Consider the following 19,364-nt stretch of genomic DNA (forward strand, 5'->3'; position numbering starts at 1 on the left):
ATAAATACACTAAATACACACACGTACCAAAAGTATCCCTTGCACAAAACACGTTCTAACTCCTGGCCTCACAATTTCTTGTCCGGCAAAATTCTAATGACCTTCATCTCCACCCTGTTTCAGTTTCGCAGGCGTATCTTAGAACTCACTATGAAAAATGTAAGTTATTTCTAAGTTCTTGAAGTCTTAGATTCTTCTCCTCCTTCTTTTATTCCTTCTCCTTCTAAGAGAAACAGTGGGGTGTGGTGAAAAAAGGACTTTGAAGTCAGACAGCCCCGGGTTAAATCCTTGCTTCCTTACTCACTTAATTGAACCTCAGTTTCTTCCGTTATGTAAAATATGGATAATATTATCTACCTTTTGGTTATAATAAAATCAAATGTGATAATAAAGGTCTTCAAGCAGTACTTACGATGTGGAAAACACTCAGGAACTATTACATTCCCTCTTTGGAGGGCAAGATTCATAGCCTTACGTGATTGATTTTTCAATTCCCCCAAACTACCTAGAGAGTGCCTTGCAATGAATAGTTACTGAACACACTCGGCCTGTTTTCTACATATAGGTTCAGAGCAAATGAAATGCCTGAGCATATCGATACTCCTTGATTTTACAGCAAATGAGAATTCTGCAAATTCTGTCACTGTACTAGTGTTTGGTTCAATTTAATTTAGTGGGCAAGTGAGCATCAATAAAGCAGAGGGGTGGGAGGATGTCAGGAGAAAGGAAAAAAATAACTTACCAAAGCTTTCCACCTGGTTTGTATCACCCTATTTGTTGGTATTGTCTGTAGTTTGCTGACAATACTTTTGGCATTCATCCTGCTGACCCCATGGAAAGACTCCCTCAGCTGCCCATGGCATTGATGTGTAAAGCAAAGCAGATTAAATATGCTTTCTTTCCCCCCATGAACGGGAAGAGTCAAGGTAAATCATTAATTTTGCATAGTTCCAAAAGATAACTTTAACACTTCTCTGAGTTCTAAATGATAATGAAGCAAAAATGTCAAAAATTGCAGAGATTTCATTAGGGCTCTGATATAACCCAAATATCCACAAAACAACCTCATTCTACTAGCAGAGGAAAATTAAATGTAAACATAAAGTCTTTCCATTTATGCACATTTGAAACTGTTTCCTCTCAGAAAAAATAAATAAAAATCCTCATCCCATTCTTGATGAGCAGAAATATAATAGAAAGCTAATTTTTGTAGTATGTGAACTTATGTATCCTAACTATAAGATATAAGGGTAAGGTAAAATTTTAAGCCATTTTAGCACAGATGCACAGGGACTTTATATATATATATATGCAGTATATATATATATATATACATGCAGTAGTTAAGCATTTGGCTGCTAACCGAAAGGTCAGCTGTTTGAATCCCCCAGCCATTCCTTGGAAACCGTATGGGGCAGTTCTACTCCGTCCTACAGGGTTGCTATGAGTTGGAATCGACAGCAAAAGGTTTGGGTTTTTTTGTTAGACATATACATAGGTATTTTTTAATAGAAAATATATATTTTTTAACAGAAAATGATAATAGTCTGCTCCTATGTCTGGTGTTAGAGTTGGTGGCCTATCACCTTTACTAACAGCATCCCAATAGTTTAAAAAAATTTTCTATTTGAAATTAAACCACAAAGAGATGGAGTTTTTTAATTCAGCCTTCATAGGAGTTGGCTCTCATAGTCTATCTCAATAAAAAAAATAATAAAACAATAAAAATTATAATATTCCTGTCTACATTTACAATGTGGCCCAGAATAAGGGATTTGAAGACAATATAAAACTATGTTCACAGAGCATGAAGTGTATGGAGAATGACCATCCCTTCTCCAAGAATCAATCCAAGAACTGGTAAATATTGAGTACCTTCTGTGTGTTTGGAGCCCTGGTGGTGCAGTGGTTAAGAGTTTGGCTGCTAACCAAAACATGGCTGTTCAAATCCACCAGCTGCCCCCTGGAAATCCTAGGGGACAGTTATACTCTGCCCTATAGAGTTGCTATGAGTCGGAATCGGCTTGACAGCAATGGGTTTGTTTTCTGTTTTCTTCCTATTTGTTCAGCCCTGTTCTGGGATCCATAATACTTAAAAAGAAGTCATCGTTATTTCTGCTTAGTAAATAATTCTTGATTATACTCTCAACACTTTTGGAGAAAAATTTAAACAATCCATATCTTGGCAAAAACTCCAAACAAACTGAAAAATGCTAAGAAAACAGTATCACTTGTTTGAAAGAGCATAAATTAGGTAAAATTTTAAAAGGCATACATGCAGACAACAACAAAGTATTTCTCTTATCTGAAGTGGAAGATATTTTCAAGATGCAAAATTTAAAACGTTATAATTTTGGTTTATATAATGATTTCTTTAGTTAGTAACCTAGCAATTAATTAGATGTTCTGCCAGGCAGACTCGCATGTAAACTGGACCTATTATATAGATTCAGAACTCTGCAAATTAAATTCCATATGAAAAACACCAACTTCATATAACTTGAAATAAGTATGTTCAATATTGGCCCTTATCTATAATAATAGTGTTATGAATGGTTTTATTCACACATTGCTTTAGGCTACTGGGATTCATTTGTTGAATACGGGTCTAACAAAACAGACAATGTTTAATACTCACCCTCTGGCCAGGACTTATTGAGAAGGAAACGTTCTCTAATATGGCATTGCCACCATCTATATATTTTGCTGTGAGGCCTTTGACAGTCATGTGGCCCCCTGAGGGCCAGTTGTAATCTTTGTTCACATGCTGGTTCTCAGTAATCGTAACTTTGGAGAGCTGGCCATCCTTGGATGGTTTGATTGATCTGGCAGGTTTACTTTCTTCTGCTGGCATGTCGATAAACTTAAAGACTCGGCTCACAGATCGCATCTGAAATCAAAGAAACAATATTTGATTTTTGTTTATTTAAGAACTGCAGGCAATGTCATAATAAGTTTAATGTTTACTAAAAAATAACTTGTAATCCCCTAAATTCTTCGTTAAACCAAACAATGTTGTTGTTAAGTGATGTCAAGTCAGTTCTGACATATAGCGACCCTATGTACAACCGAACAAAATGCTGCCTGGTCCTGCGCCATCCTCACAAATGTTGCTGTGTTTGAGCCCATGGTTGCAGCCACTGTGTCAATCCATCTCTGAGCGTCTTTCTCTTTTTTGTTGCCCCTCTATTCTACCAAACATGATGTCCTTCTGTAGGGACCAGTCCCTCTTGATGACACGTCCAAATCAAACAATAGTTTAGCTTAATTAGTAAAGATTGTCTGCCTTGAGTAGTGTGCTCTTTTAAGAACTATCTATATGTGATCAAACTGACAACAGCAACTCAAAAGATTAGATAGGAAATTTACGGGGCAGTAATGGAGGAGGAACAATTCAGAAAAAGAGGGTGAGAATAGTGGCATAACTTGAAGAATAATCAATGTCACTGAACCGTACATGTAGAAGCTACTGAATTCATGCATGATCTGCTATGTATATTCCCAACAACAACAAAAATAAAATAATCTAAAAAAATAACTTGTAAGATATGATGTCAGCTACTCATCACTGAGTTAGTTGTCAGGTTTTTCAATGATTTAACAGGAAATCACTTAACCAATGATAATTAACTATGACTTATATAAATAGGCGCTGTATAGACCTATTTATTTTGGTGATCGCTTAATTTTCAGTTATGCAAGCCACACATAAATAGCCTAACTACTCTTAAGGGAATAGATGATGTCAAAGGGAAAAATTTTTTTTTTCTTCTATGAGCAGTATTGCACAATGTTGTACAACTGGTATATTACAATAAAATGTACCACACCTCAAAATTACTACTGAAGATTCTTGCCTTTCTCTCGGACAACCTTAATAACTAACTACAGTTCTGTATGTCAGTCAGGTCGTAAGTGGACTCTTGATGCTTGTTGTTGTTGTTATCAGGTGCTGTCAAGTCAGTTTCGACTCAGAGCTACCCCATGTACAACAATATGAAACACTTTCCAGTCATGCACCATCCTCATAATCTTTGCTGTGTTTGAGTTCATTGTTGCAGCCACTGTGTCAATCCATCTCACTGAGGGCTTTCTCTTTTTCGATGACCCTCTACTTTACCAAGAATGATGTTCTTCTCTATGGACTGGTCCGTCCTAATAACATGTCCAAAGTACCTGAGACAAAGTCTCAGCATCCTGTCCTAGCTTCTAAGGAGCTTTCTGGCTGTATTTCTTCTAAGACAGATTTGTTCATTCTTCTGGCAGTCCATGGGGTATTCAATATTCTTCACCAAAACCATAATTCAAAGGCATCAATTCTTTTTTGGTTTTCCTTATTCATTGTCCAGCTTTTGCATGCATGTGAGGCAACTGAAAATACCATGGCTTAGGTCAGGCGCACCTTAGTCCTCAGACTGACATCTTTACTCTTTAACACTTCAAAGAGGTTTTTTGTAGCAGATTTGCCCAATGCAATACATCATTTGACTTCTTGACTGCTGCTTCCATGGACATTGATTGTGGATCCAAGTAAAGTGAAATCCTTCACCACTTCAGTCTTTTCTCCATTTATCATGATGTTGCTTATTGGTCCAGTTGTGAAGATTTTTGTTTTCTTTATGTTGAGATGGAATCCATACTGAAGGCTGTAGTCTTTGATCTTCATCAGTAAGTGCATCAAGTCCTCTTCACTTTCAGCCAGTAAGGTTGTATCATCCACATATTTGCAGGTTGTTAATGAGTCTTTCTATGATCCTGATGCCATGTTCGTCTTCGTATAGTCCAGCTTCTCAGATTATTTGCTCAGTATACAGACTGAATAAGTATGGTGAAAGGATACAACGCTGATGCACATCTTTCCTGATTCTAAACCTTTGTTCTTTTCAAATGACTGCCTCTTGGTCCATGTACTGTTTTGCATGAACATAATTAAGTGTTCTGGAATTCCCCTTCTTCACAATGTTACCCATAATTTGTTATGATCCACACAGTTGAATGCCTTTGCATAGTCAGTTGATGCTTACTATGCAAACCCATTGCCATCAAGTCGATTCCAACTCATAGTAACCCTATAGGCCAGAGTAGAACTGCCCCATAGGGTTTCCAAGGAGCAGCTGGTGAATTCGAACGCTGACCTTTTGGTTAGCAGCCGAACTCTTAACCACTGCGACACCAGGGCTCCAGCTGATGCTTAGTCAATTTTAAATGTCTTCACAATAATCTTCAAACAAATTTAGGTCATTGGTATATGTTTATAATTAAATAATTAATTTTTCATCTAAATTACTTAAATATCACTTGACATGGCTGAGCACAATGTTAGTATGTATAGGGGTTGTATTTAAAATTAAATACATACCTGTTTTATAAATCTATTCATGTAATATTTAATAAAAGATATCTTCAATGTGCACAGAAATAAAGTCGAGCCCTGGTGGTGCAGTGGTTAAGAACTCGGCTGCTAACTAAAAGGTCAGCAACTGGAATCCACCAGCCACTTCTTGGAAACTCTATGGGGGCAGTTCTACTCTGTTCTATAGGGTCACTATGAGGCAGAATTGACTTGATGGCAACAGTTTTTTTTTTTATTTTTTTAAAATAGTTTAAATTCTCTATCAAGAACATATTTCTCTGGAAAACTGTGATTTATTGGAATTTGAAATGTGATTTTAAAAAAAGCTAGCATATAGTAGGCACTCAATAAGCACTTTAAAAAATAATGAATGATGGAATGAACGTATAAATGAATAAATACAGTATTTTTATGTAAATAACACGCACGTTGTACATTCGATTGCCAACCACACCCTCCCCCCTTGAGGTATTTTTGTAATTTCACAATGCCAATCTTTTTACAGGCTGCTGTAAAAAAAAAAAAAAAAAAATTGCAAAAAAAAAAAAATACCTTGCAGGGGAGGGCACAGTTGTCAAACAAATGTAGATGGGCGTTACTTGGGTAAAAGTACAGTAAATAATGAATTCTTTAAATTCTATTGATCCTGTTGCTCAGCCCTTCCCAGGTGTTAATAGCTCAACAGGAAGAACTTTACTGTTTTTTTTTTATTATTATTATTAATAGTAATGATTGATGCAGGCTTTATTGAGTAAAGAAGGTAACTAACCTTCTCCCTTACAATGTTAATTTATTATTATCCTATTTACAGCTAAGGCTTAGACTATTAGAAATTATTCCTTTTGTAAAAAAGGGGAGGGCAGAACTGCATTTGGGGCATTTCTTGTTTCTAGTTTTTATTATCATAAGGTGAAGTGGGAAGAGTTCTTCATCTTTAATTTTAATTGAACATTAGGAAGTTCTGTCTTAATTGCATTGCCCATTGTTTTTAAAGTTCTTCTTCTTTCTAGTGATTCTGTGCTTCTGTTTCCTTAAACTTGAAAATATCTTCAAATTATCTTTAATAATTATTCAAAATTCAAGAAGAGAATCCTTTTAAGCCAAGCTCCCTGTTAATGGAAATGAAAAAGGAGCAAAACCCACACCCGTCATAATAACTCTAGGTGAAGTAAGCGGAATATAATTACTATTTTTGCCACATGTAGATTTTAAATTCTGCACTATAGGTGACTTTCAGGGATTGTTAAATCCAGATTCAGTTATTCTAGACTAGTTTTGAAGTAAAACATATTCTTGCATTCCACTGTCACTCATTTTCACCAGGAGCTGCTAGTCTATATAAGGTCCAGAAAATAGAAGTGTAACTACCAATGAGGTGAAACTGCTAAAGACATAGCTTAAATCCATTTAAAATATCTTACTGTCTTTATCCTGCATAAGAATAACAACAGTCTCTTAAAATGATTGAGGAAAATACAGAAATGTGGCTTATTTTTATAAAATAAAGTTGAGACTGTCAACATTTTCTCATGTCAATTCTATGAAGAGTATTAAACTAGTCTTTATTAAGCACTTTAGTATGTCAAGGAAGAGACACTATAAGTAAAACCCTTCATATTTTTATTAATTTTTTATTTTTGGTGAAAATATACACAACAAAGCATACCCCCATTCAACAATTTTTACATGTACGGTTCATTGACAATGGTTATATACATCACATTGTGTCACCGTTCTCCCTATCTCTGCCCATATTGTCCCACCACCGTTAACTTAGACTCTCTGTCCCTTGAATTCTCATCTGTGTTTTAGAGTTACTGTTTTTCACTTGATTTCATACAGATAATTCTGAAGGCAAATAGTCTTTATTTAATGAGGTAAATGATTGTTTAATCATTTAAATGATAGTTTTGGTTCAAAGCTTAAAAGTTATAGAACCCTTCATATTTTAATACTTCCAGCAACCAATAAAACATTTAAATACTGCTATCTAAACTGCTCAAAATTATAGGTAATGGTATTAGGAAATAAGAACTTTCAAAAACATTTTACTGACAGTACTGAAAAGCAGTACACAATTTTTTAGTCTGAGGATTTCTGTTTGAGCTTTGCGAATTACAATCTCCATTAGTGAGGCTCACCTCTGAGGGAATCCAGACTGATACCACAAAGCATGACACCTTCTAATGCCACACCAGGTTTTGACGCCGGTGAATGGAACGGAACGTTCCTATCAAATTTAGAAAATGAAACTTTCCAACTCATCATCTTTCACAGAGTCTAGTTGCTTAAAGAGACTCCAAGACAGGCTATTATAGTTACCCACAGCATGGTCAAATATCCTTGACCAAGAACATGTTATTTCATCTTCACAATGGGCACTCATCCATAGCATAGGAGCAGCTATTCATTCAATTCAATGGGTTAGAACATTTTCTAAGGGAAAAAATAGGTGGCTAAACAGACACTTGCATTATGATCAGTTTTGCAGGCAATGAAATGCCATTACTGATAGAGGATGTGGCCAGATAATACTGGGAATTACGAGCCAATTCCTGTACCTCATGCACTCTCCAGGTTCAGCCAGCCTGGACATTCTACCTCCACTGCCTCTGGGAGAAGCCACATCAGAACCAGAGCAGAGGAAATCAATTCTTGCCTTTTAAGTTTCAAAAACTGGCCTTTGCAACTCAAACTACAGAGATTAGTAGTTTTAGAGTTTTGAGACACAAGAATATTAGCTTTTAAGCTTCAAAAGCCAGAGCCTGAAGGACTCAAGGCACAATGATTATGCAAAACGGCAGCGGTAGACAAAGTCATGATGGATGATAAGGAGTTCCCCTCTTCCCCCCACAATCTGACTCAAGAAAGGTTGCCCATGAATGGAGTAACAAGAGAGCTTAAATATCAGTTCTTCTAAAAATAGATCTTGCCATGCAACTAAGCCCTGGTTTGATGCTCAGGTAGATTTGGGGGATTTTAGAGCACAAGGAGCTCTGGTGGTGCAGTGGTTAAGCGTTCGGCTGCTAACTGAAAGGTTGGTGGTTCAAACCCACCAGATGCTTCATGGGAGAAAGATGTGGCAGTTAGCTTCCATAAAGACTACAGTCTTGGCAACCCTACGGGGCAGTTCTACTCTGTCCTATAGGGTTGCTATGAGTCGGGATCGACTCTACGGCAATGGATTTTAGAGCACAAGAGGGAGTTTTGGGGTGGTGCAAAACAGTAATGCACTGGGCTGCTAACAGAAAGGCTGGAAGTTTGAGTCCACCCAGAAATGCCTTGGAAGAAAGGCCTGGCAATCTACTTCCAAAAAGTCTGCCGTTGAAATCTCTATGGAGCACAGTTCACTCTGACACACATGGGTCACCATGAGTCGGAATCAACAGCAACTGGAAAAAAAAACACAAGGAAGCCTGCGCTTTGATTCCAAGGTGGAACCCAGGAAAGAGATGCACCTTAAAGAAGCTTCCAGTGCCTGCCAGGGTGGCAGCAGAGGGTGAACACAATGGCTGGGCATGTCTAGGCACAAAGGGCATGGCGTAGCTTCAGATCCCTGTGTTTTCAGAGTGGTGCTCAAAGAAAGCCAAACATTTTAGACCCCTCAAAGGAATGGAAGAAGCCAAAGAAGAGCCCAGCTAGGGAGAGCTCACAGTCATGACAAAAATGACAAAGACACAATCTGTATGGAAAAAAACACAATCTCTATCTAGGGCAGCAAGTCTGCCACACTGACAGGAAAATCTCATTACAGCCATCACTAGCTTTGGTGGGAGCACTTCTTAGAAGATGAAGTCTAATGAGGCCCAGGCACTGAAACATTAAACTTACTCTATATTTGTAGAGAAGCAAATTTGACATAATTTGTACAGACCTCAGTAAAGTTGAAATTTAGCCAAAATGAGGTAGGATTTTTGCTTGAGAACCATCTGCTTTAAATTCTTGATTACATCGTTTAAATTTATTCTGCCCCCAAGAGTCCCCTAGGCACCTTGAAGAGTTAATCCTTGAAATTGAATCTCATTATCTTTATAGTAATGTCTAAAGACACTAATCTAAGCATCAGAAGAACAAAGTCTTTAACAGAAACATAGCTCCACAGCCTCATCTCAACCTTACTATCTGAGAGATGCAATTAAATCACAAAGAAAATGATTCTTGATTTCCCTTTTCACTTTTTTGTTGATCAAGAGGGAAGTTAAAGATCTTTTCCACAGTAAGTCAGGAAACCAGGCTCTTCTGCCAAATATCTGCTCTATTTTCTTTCATCTTTTCGGTTGTTTAGAAACTATGAGATCAAAATTATGCATTAACATGCAAACTCTATGTCATAATATCTCAAAAGCCATGATAATAGAAAATACATTTCATGAACTTGAGATCTGGCTGGCAACACCTGTAAAGAGACTGACTGGTTTAATAACTGGTTATTAAGAGGAGGATTTCAAGAAATAATTGTGAAGAGAATCATCTGGAAAAACTGACACAATACGAAAAACATCAAACATTTTAAAGGAGAAATTTTCAAAATGTGAAGTACATAAAAGGGGCGGTTAAAGTAGTTTAAATCATAGAACCTTCCAGTAGGCCCAAACTAAGTGCTTTTCAGCACTGAGTAACATGGACCTGAAACCCAAGGCCACACTAGAGACACTGACATAATCTTTAGGTCATGCACATGGACTGAAGAGGTGATAGTTATCATGAAACAGACTCTCTGCCCAGAACATATTCTCTAAACTCTAGACATCTTTCTACTTCTATTGCTCATGATCCTAGAGCACATAAAAAAATCAGTCAAGCACTATATTGCTATAAATTATTAACAGCTAAATTAATTACTTACAATGTACTATAAACTCTAACCCTTTAGTAAATTATTACAGCTTGCTTTCTATACAAATGGTTTACATACTCTAACCTGCGGCAAATCATAGGGCAAAGTCAAGTGTCACTTTTTCTGACAGCGAATAGTGCTAGAGATGGTGATCTGGACATAAGAGAAAGAAAATTTATCACAACTAATGACAAGAGGCATAGTTTAAGTAAGTATTAAAAAAACCCAATTGCTGTTGAGTTGACTCTGACTCATGACAACCCCATGTGTGTCAGAGTAGAACGGTGCTCCACAGGGTTTTCAATGGCTAATTTTTCAGAAGTAGATTGCCAGCCTTTCTTCCAAGATGCCTCTCAGTGGACTTGAACCTGCAACCTTTCAATTAGTGCCGAGTATGTTAACCGTTTACACCACCCAGGGAAGTAAACATGGAGGTTTCCAATATGTTTGTGCCCATTTTCAATAGCTCAGAGCTTTATTAAACATGCTACTAATGTGCCAACATGCAAAGGAAGACTCTCAAATTTACTCTGTCATGTAAAAGGCCTGAGACCATTCACTGAAGGTACCACTCACACTGGAACATGTTTACTTTCTATCCTGTGTTACCATTTTTTTAAAGCACATGACAGGCCATCAGTAAGTGCTTGGTGAATGTAATTGGGTCTCTGTGGTTTCCACTAAAAATCTTTCAAAGGACATCTCTGAAGAGTAAGAGTCTAAAATAGCAAATCAAGAATACTTTCTCAGAGTTAGAGGGTTGACATGTTGTGGGGTTGTTAACCAATGTCATAAAACTATGTGTACTACTGTTTCATGAGAAACTATTTGTTCTGTAAGCCTTCACCTGAAGTACAAAAAAAAAAAACAACTTAAAAAAAAAAAAGAATGTTGCTAAAAAAAAAAAGAATACTTTCTCAGGATTTTAACTATGTTAGCAAAATTTTCTCTAAGCATCTTAATTTTGAAATCTTGTGGCCTACCCAAAGTTCTCCACCATTAAACATCATTCTTTAAATGTCTTGTAAAGATTTATATATGTATTATTGATTGATATGTTGGGCAAAAATGATTTGCAGGTGGTCCATCAAATTCAAAAGTAGATTCTATCTCAGAGACCACAGGTCAGCAAACTACGGCCCACGGGCCAAATCTGGCCACATCCATTTGTTTACATATTGTCTACAACAGCTTTGCCTACAAAGGCAGAGTCGAGTAGTTGGCATAGAGACCTTACAGCCCACAAAGCTGAAAACATTTACTATCTGGCCCTTTCTAGGAAAAGTTTGCTGACCCCTGCCATAGACTCACAGAAAATCAGAGCTAAAATGAATCTTCTTGCTGTTAGGTACCATTGAGTTGATTCTGACTCATAGTTACCCCATGTGACAGAGCAGAACTGCTCCATAGGGTTTTCTTGGCTGTAATCGTTCCAGAAGCACATCTTCAGGTCTTTCTCCAGCACAGCCACTGGGTGGGTTCAAACTGCCAACCTTTCAGTTAGCAGCTGGCGCTTAACCATTGTACCACAAGGGCTCCTAAAATGAATCTTACAGATCATCTAATCTAGTGATTCACAACCTTGGATACACATCAGAATCACCTGAAGTACTTTTAAAAATATGCTCCCTCACCCCCAACACACACACACACACACACACACACACACACACACACACACACAATCTGACTGGTTTAATTGGTCTTAGTGGATCCTGAGGAATCTATATTTTTATAAAGTTCTTTCATGTGCTACCAGGTTGCAAACCTCTGATCTAATCCATTCCTTCACTGTACAAATGAGAAAATCTGGACCCAAGAAGTTAAAGTGACGGGCACAAAGGCCAACAAATGTACCAACCTTTCTAGTACTCGAGCAATCCCTGAAGGTTCTCATATGACTCTCCAACTATTCAACACTGGAGAACTTCACTGTGGTGTTTTCTTTCTCTTTGCTGTTTCTAGTAACCCACTGACTCAGAGTTCTTTGATCAGCTCTGATCACTGCAGTGGTGAATAACTTAATCAAGAAATTTTAGCATTCAGGGACAGTGGGAGATGAGTGATTCAGCTGAAGATCTGGGATAGTGCCCACATGCATGCTAATCCAGAATTGAAATCTTTCATATGAAAAGGGTCCAGAAGAGAGAGAATGTTAGAACTGGCAGGACCTTAGAAATCTTCTAACCCAACTTTTTCATTTTACAAATGAGAAGAGGGAGGCCCTCAAGGGTGATATGACTTGCTGAAAACCATGCAAATCCTTGGTGACAAGGCCAGAGCTGGAATGAAGAGTTCTTAACCACTAACACTCTGCAGGATGGAAAGATAGATATCTTAGGATGGTGTTATGGATTGAATTGGGTCCCCCCAAAGATATGTGCTGTAAATCCTAACCTCTATGCCTGTGGCTATAATCCCATTTGGGAATGAGTTGTCTTTGTTATGTTAATGAGGCAGTATTAGTGTAAGATGTGTTTTGAGTCCATCTTTTTTGAGATATAAAAGAGCAGATTAAGCAAGCAGCAAGGAAGCAGAGATGGGGGAAGACAGATGCCATGTCATATGAAGATCACCAAGGAGCCAATGAACAGAAGCCAAAAAGAGACAAGGGTCTTTCCCCAGAGTCAACAGAGAGAGAAAGCCTTCCCCTAGAATCAACACCTACTAGGACTTCTAGCCTCCTACACTGTGAGAAAATAAATCTGTTCATTAAAGCCATTCACTTGTGGTATTTCCGTTACAGCAGCACTAGATAACTAAGACAGATGGAGTTCATGAAAAGAAAATATAACATAAAGACCCATGGGAAAAGAACAATAAAGACAAACATGATTAGGAGACCATAAAAGGGGACTGTAATGGATTGAATTATGTTCCCCCAAATTTCTGTTTAAGTCCTAACCCCTGGTACCTTTGAATATGACCTTGTTTGGAAATAGGGTCTTTAAAGAAGTTATCAGTTAACATGACGTCTTACTGGTGTAGGGTAGGTCCTTATCCAATCTGACTGATGTCCTATAAAAGAGAAGAGATATAGAGAGACAGGAAGAGGGAAGACATCCATGTGAGGATGGAGTTATGCTGCAGCTGCAAGCCAAGGAATGCCTGGGGCTACCAGAAGACGAGCAAGACAAGAAAGAATCCTTCCCTAGAGCTTCAGAGAGAACATGGACCTGCCAGCACCCTGAATTTGGGACTACTAGCCTCCAGAACTGTGAGACAATAGATTTCTGTTCTTAAAAGCCACTCAATTTGTGGTAGGTACTTTGTTATGTCAGCCCTTGGAAATGAATACAGGGAAACACAAAAAAAGAAACAGAAAATGAATCCACGCCTCAGGTTCTAATAGGGGAAACTGCTTCCACTACGAGATAATCAGGCGTCAGGAGCCAGCTTTCCCTTTTCTCCTCCCATCAGGTTTCTTGTTGGTCATGGTACAGTCAGTCACTTGATCTTTCCTGGAACCCAAAATAAACATGGGCAATAAAAGGACAAAGGAGAAACAGAGGGAGTTTCTATTGACAGAAAACTATTCTCAGGTTGCATCAATCTTGCACGAACTTTCTGGAGCCTCACCAGCTGTAATCTAAACTTGAGCCCTGCAGATGCACTGTCTTCCCCACTCACCCAAGTGACTTCCTTCCTCCTGTGTCTTTAGGAGCACACAGCACAATAGAGGAGATACCTCAGGGAAAGAGGGATGGTTCATCTGCTGCTGCAGTTGGAGAGCTGAAGAAGCAGGGCAACACATGCTGAGACTTTAGTTGTGCTCACTGTGTGGTAAATAGTCATGAAAACATAGGTGTTGTGAACTGCCTAACTCAAACAATGCCTTTAAGTGTGGACGATTCATCACCTGCCAGATGGCTTGGTCTCTCTAACATCGTCTTTAGCACCCTTCCTAGCTAGCTCTTGTTGATTTATCTCATCCTCAGTCATTCATGGAGGCAGAAAGCTAGCTAGGTATGCATGTGCCTCCTTTAAGTTACATTATGCTTAAGTGTAAGAATGGAAGAAAGAGAAGCTTTACTACACAAAAAATGGCAGGCATCTGGTGAATCCAAAAAGAGTACATCAGTATACAGCTCTGTTAATTAATGAAGCAAAAACTATGGGATAACAGCTTTAGGCAGGGGCCCTTGTGGCGCAGTGGTTAAGTGCTCGACTGCTACCTGAAAAGTCGGTGGTTCAAGCTCACCAGTAGCTCTGCGGGAGAAAGACGTGGCAGTCTGCTTCCTTAAAGATTACAGCCTTGGAAACCCTATGGGGCAGTTCTACTCTGTCCTATAGGGTTGCTACAAGTTGGAATCAGCTCGACGGCAAAAAAGGAATAGATTTAAGAATAACAACTACAATCCATATAGTCCTTGATGTATGGGGTTAAAAGTAATTAACACTTTTTGTTTCATCTTATCTACAGAATAGTAGGAGAATACAATTGAATAAAGAGACATATGTACCATTTATATTAAAATGAAGATTGAATTAAAAACAATAGTTTTTGAAATGTTGTGGTATCAACTGAAATAACTGGAAATCCCCTAAAATTGGGGGAGGGGGATTCCAAAGGGAAATATTAAACTGGAAGAAAGGCCTGGCGATCTGTTTCTGTAAAGATTACAGCCAAGAAAACCCCATGGAGCAGTCTATTCTGTAACACATGGGGTCGCCATGAGTCAGACTCGACTTGACAATGGGTTTGGTTTTTAGGTCTTGTATGATAATTTTAGTATTTTTAAAAAATATTTCTGAGTTCATTCATAGCTTACTAAACTATATTATTCATAAAGTGACAAAGTTCAGGTAATTTTTCCAATCTGCTGTATTTTGTTGTTTTTAAAACCAAAAACCAAACCCATTGCCGTTGAGTTGATTCCAACTCACAGCGACTTTATAGGACAGAGTAGAACTGCCTCATAGGGTTTCCAAGGAGTGCCTGGTGGATTTGAACTCCTGACCTTTTGGTTAGCAGCTGTAGCTCTTAACTACTACACCACCAGGGTTTCCTTGTTGTTGTTAGCTGCTGTCAAGTCAGCCCCCAACTCATGGCGACTTCATGCACAATGGGATCAGATTGTTGTGATCCACAGGGTTTTCACTGGCTGATTTCTTTCTTCCTAGTCTTAGTCTGGAAGTTGTGCTGAAATCTCTTCAGCATCACAGCAACATGCAAGCCTCCACTGACAGACAAGGGGTGGCTGGGCTTGAGGTGCACTGGCCAGGAATCAAACCCAGGGCTCCCATAGGGAAGAGGAGAATTCTACCACTGAACTACCACTGCCCTAAATCTGCTATGGAAGGCCAGACAAATTAGTAAATAGAGTAGATAGCTTGTCCCCTTTTAATAGCATCTTGATATTAAGGACACTCTGAACAGGAACTTATGCCCCAAAATGTCACGTCTACTGGATGACATTCTATCACCGTGTTTTATGAACACATGTTGTTGTTCTTGTTGTCAGGTGCTGTCGAGTCGGTTCTGACTCATAGAGACCCTATGTACAATAGAACAAAACACATGGAGGTGCCAAGTTGGTAGCTGGATATATGTTTGGTGAACAGGGGAAAAGTCTATGCTAGAGATGTGAATCTGTGATTCGGTATTTTCTGAACAAGGGATTAGATAAAAACAGTTAAAGAGACTGTAGATAGAAAAGGGCTGGAATATAGCTGTGGGGCATGTGGATGTCTGTTAGAGGTATGCCAAAAGAGGAAGGGACAGAAAAGAGGAGTAAGGAGGTAGAAGGAAATAAAGTGGGAGCAGCTTCATGGAAGCAAGAGAAGAAAGTATCATAAGAAGGATTTTTTCATGGCATAAATACTGCTGAGAGGTCCAGGGAGACAAGCACATTAGCTTGGGCAAGATGTTGGCCATGAGTCACTGGGATGGTAGAAATGAAATGAAGTAGGTTGTGGAAAGAATGGGAAGGGAGGAAATTGAGAGAGACACTCTTTCAAGAAGTTTTGTTGTAAACAGATCAAAGAAATGAGGTGACAACTGGAGATCAAGGGAAAGTTTTTCTACAGTGGTGAGCAGGTCCAGCAGAGAGTGGGTCGTTGCAGATGTGAAGGAACTGGCCTTATATAGGAACAGGGACACAGAGGAGCACATGAGTAGAGGCACAGTAGGTTGGTGTAAGTGGTGGGGGGGAAATGAGGAAATTCTTTCTGGTGCATCTTTATTTTCTATGAAGTAGGCAGAGAAGTCATTAACTGGGGGGTCATTAACTGGAAATGCAGGGACATCTGAGAAGAGACAAGAAGGTGGGGAAGAGCCGTCTAATGAAGTAAAATAGGGAATTTATTAGGAAAATGTAATAAAAGGGTTGTTGACAGTGTTGAGTACTGATATTTGAGATCTGTTGTTATAAATACAGTGACTCAAGTGGCAGGTAAGTTTTATCATCCAAATATTGCCTTTAATAGTTAAAAGCTAAAGAAAGCTAGGCCCCTGGCTGTAAGCAAGGGGTGAGAGGTAAAAGAAAAGCCATATGGCCATTTTTATAACTTCATAATTCTGTCGACATTTGATTCTGTGTCCGCATCAAAGCTAAGTCAGATAGGCAAGTCTCTCCAAGTCTAAAGATCTTTTTTTTCTTTCCTGAGGACACTGCAGCGTGTGTCAAACAAAAACAAAATCCAGTTTACTTCATTTTAAATGCAACTCTGAATGCAGTAAATAAATCAATAAAATATCAATACACTGAGTTTTACTTCAGAGGTCACAAAGATCTTTAGTGTTAACATCATATAAACATGAAATTGGAGGTCAGAGCTGTATCTATCTCCCTTTTTACTCTCAACATATATGCCTATGTGAAAATAAAAAGGTAACTGTAGTATAATTCCAGCAATTGCAGTTTGATGGGAAACAATAACTCGATAAATGCCCACAAAAGCTCAGGAAAGGCCACTGGTGCTATTTGGTAGGAAAATGAAAACTAACATCTTCACTTTGATATTCAAACAAAAGAATATGACTTTTTAAAATGAGATCAAATGCAAATATTGATACATTTCATAGACTGTATTATAACATAATCGTTCTTTTGTGAAGATCTTCTCAGTCTTCGAGATGAAAGACACAATGTCACACAGGTCACAAAGCCCAGAGTTAAAAAACTAGAGAAGTGAAAATACCTTAAAGAAACTTTAATGGAGATTAGACACGCAAGTACAAATGCACCAAACAAAGGTTTGAACGTCAACATTTAGAGGCTATTACATAAATCAAGAAATTTAATAAGATAAAGCAAAAGTAATTGTACACATATAAGGTGGAAAGATATTTTTATATAAAGAAACCGGTAAAGTATATGAGATTTTATATGTAAAGTGAAAGTTCTAGAAAGTTTGAACAAATAAATACAAGCAAGCACAATATTTATTTAAAATTCTCTTGCTACTTTTCAACAGAAACATTTTTAACTACATTTATAAGACTCAACTCCAAAAGCATACTGGAGTAGAGCTAAGTGAGAAGAACAAAGATGCTAAAAAGATCTACTGAGACTCAAAAGTGTTACAGGAAAAGAGACAAATCCGACTATAAATCACATTAAGTTTATATTACATTTCAATGAATTATTAAAATGCTTTGATTAAATGGAATATTATTTAAGACATGTGGGCAAGAAGAGAGCATTAAAAAGATTTTTTTTTTTTCACCTGAAGATATTTTTTATAATGACACTTTCTCTAACAGGGCATAATTCTACAAATTGCATAGCTAAACGAACGTCTACATTTTGAGAACATGTGAACTGTCTCAGAGAAGGGAAAAGGAACTTAAAAGTGTCATTACAGTGTTGTACAGTCAATCTCAACTTAGGTTTCTAGACTCTCCACAAATGCAGTAGAGTACCTCATGGCCATGTCGGGCTTATCACAGAAAAGCAATAATGGTTTGGCATTAGGAAATATTAATATGTTTATCCAAATAATTTTTTAAAAAACAGTTTGAAAAAATTCTACATCCTTCATAATGAAATTCTTAGCAAACTAGGATACATGAGAGCTTCTTTGATGGTATCTGTCTTAGTTTTCTAGTGCTGCTATAACAGAAATACCACAAGTGGATGGCTTTAGCAAAGGGAAATTTATTCTCTCACAGTCTAGGAAGCTACAAGTCTGAATTCAGGGTGCCAACTTCAGGGGAAGGTTTTTCTTCTCTGTTTGCTCTGGGGAAGGTCCTTGTCATCAATCTTCCCCTAGTCTAAGAGTTTCTCAGTGCGGGGACCCTGGGTACAAAGAATGTGCTCCCCTCCTGGTTCTTCATTCTTGGTGGTATGAGGTCCCCCTGTCTCTCTGCTCGCTTCTCTCTTTTATATCTCAAGAGAGATTGACTTCAAGATACAACCTAATCTTGTAGAATGAGTCCCGCCTCATTAAAACTTCCTCTAATCCTGTCTCATTAACATCGTAGAGGTAGGATTTACAAGACACAGGAAAGCCACTGCTGTCAGGTCGATTCTGACTCATAGCGACCCTATAGGACAGAGTAGAACTGCCCTATAGGGTTTCCAACGAGGGGCTGGTGGATTCGAACTGCTGACCTTTTAGTTGGTAGCCAAATTCCTAACCAGTGCACCATCACATCAGATGACAAAATAGTGGACAATCACACAATGCTGGGAATCATGGCCTAGCCAAGGTGACACACATTTTGGGGGGATACAATTCAATCCATAACAGTATCCTTAAAGGTCTCTGCCAAAAAATTATAGAAGAAACTTCACACAGTGGTAACATTTTAGAAGCATACCTTTAAATTTAGAAAAAATAGGAGGTTCACCATTTTCACGGCCTGTATTGAATATTGAAGTGGATGTCCTAGTCACCACAATATTATTAGAAAGAGAATAAGAGTTTTAACAATTGGAACAAAAGACAAAAACCAGTTATTTACAAATTACATGATTTCCTACAAAGAAAGTACAACAGAATAAACAAAATTTTTAAATAGCAAGAAAGCAGGAATATAAGGCCAATAAACAAAACCCAGGTATTACTATAGACTAGCCATAAAGAATTAGAAAAACTATTCCTAAAAGATAGCCTTTATAATAACAACAAAAATATAAACTTTAAAGTAATAAGTTCTTTACATAGTGATGTTATTGTCTATGAAAAGGATTCTGTCTTCAGGTAGAAAATTATAAACGTTATTTA

The 19,364-nt window shown here is 38.0% G+C and overlaps 1 protein-coding gene across 1 annotated transcript in view; it reads right to left on the reverse strand.

Moving 5' to 3' along the window:
- Window positions 1–19,364, reverse strand: part of CFTR (CF transmembrane conductance regulator) — a 168,225-nt gene that overhangs the window by 33,520 nt on the left and 115,341 nt on the right. Inside the window, exon 21 of the mRNA XM_004389643.1 lies at window positions 2,639–2,890. Within this exon, the coding sequence (XP_004389700.1) occupies window positions 2,639–2,890 (252 nt within the window). The remainder of the gene's footprint in view (window positions 1–2,638; window positions 2,891–19,364) is intronic.

The sequence above is a fragment of the Trichechus manatus genome, unplaced genomic scaffold, assembly GCF_000243295.1.
Source record: "Trichechus manatus latirostris isolate Lorelei unplaced genomic scaffold, TriManLat1.0 scaffold00251, whole genome shotgun sequence".
Lineage (NCBI taxonomy): Eukaryota > Metazoa > Chordata > Mammalia > Sirenia > Trichechidae > Trichechus > Trichechus manatus.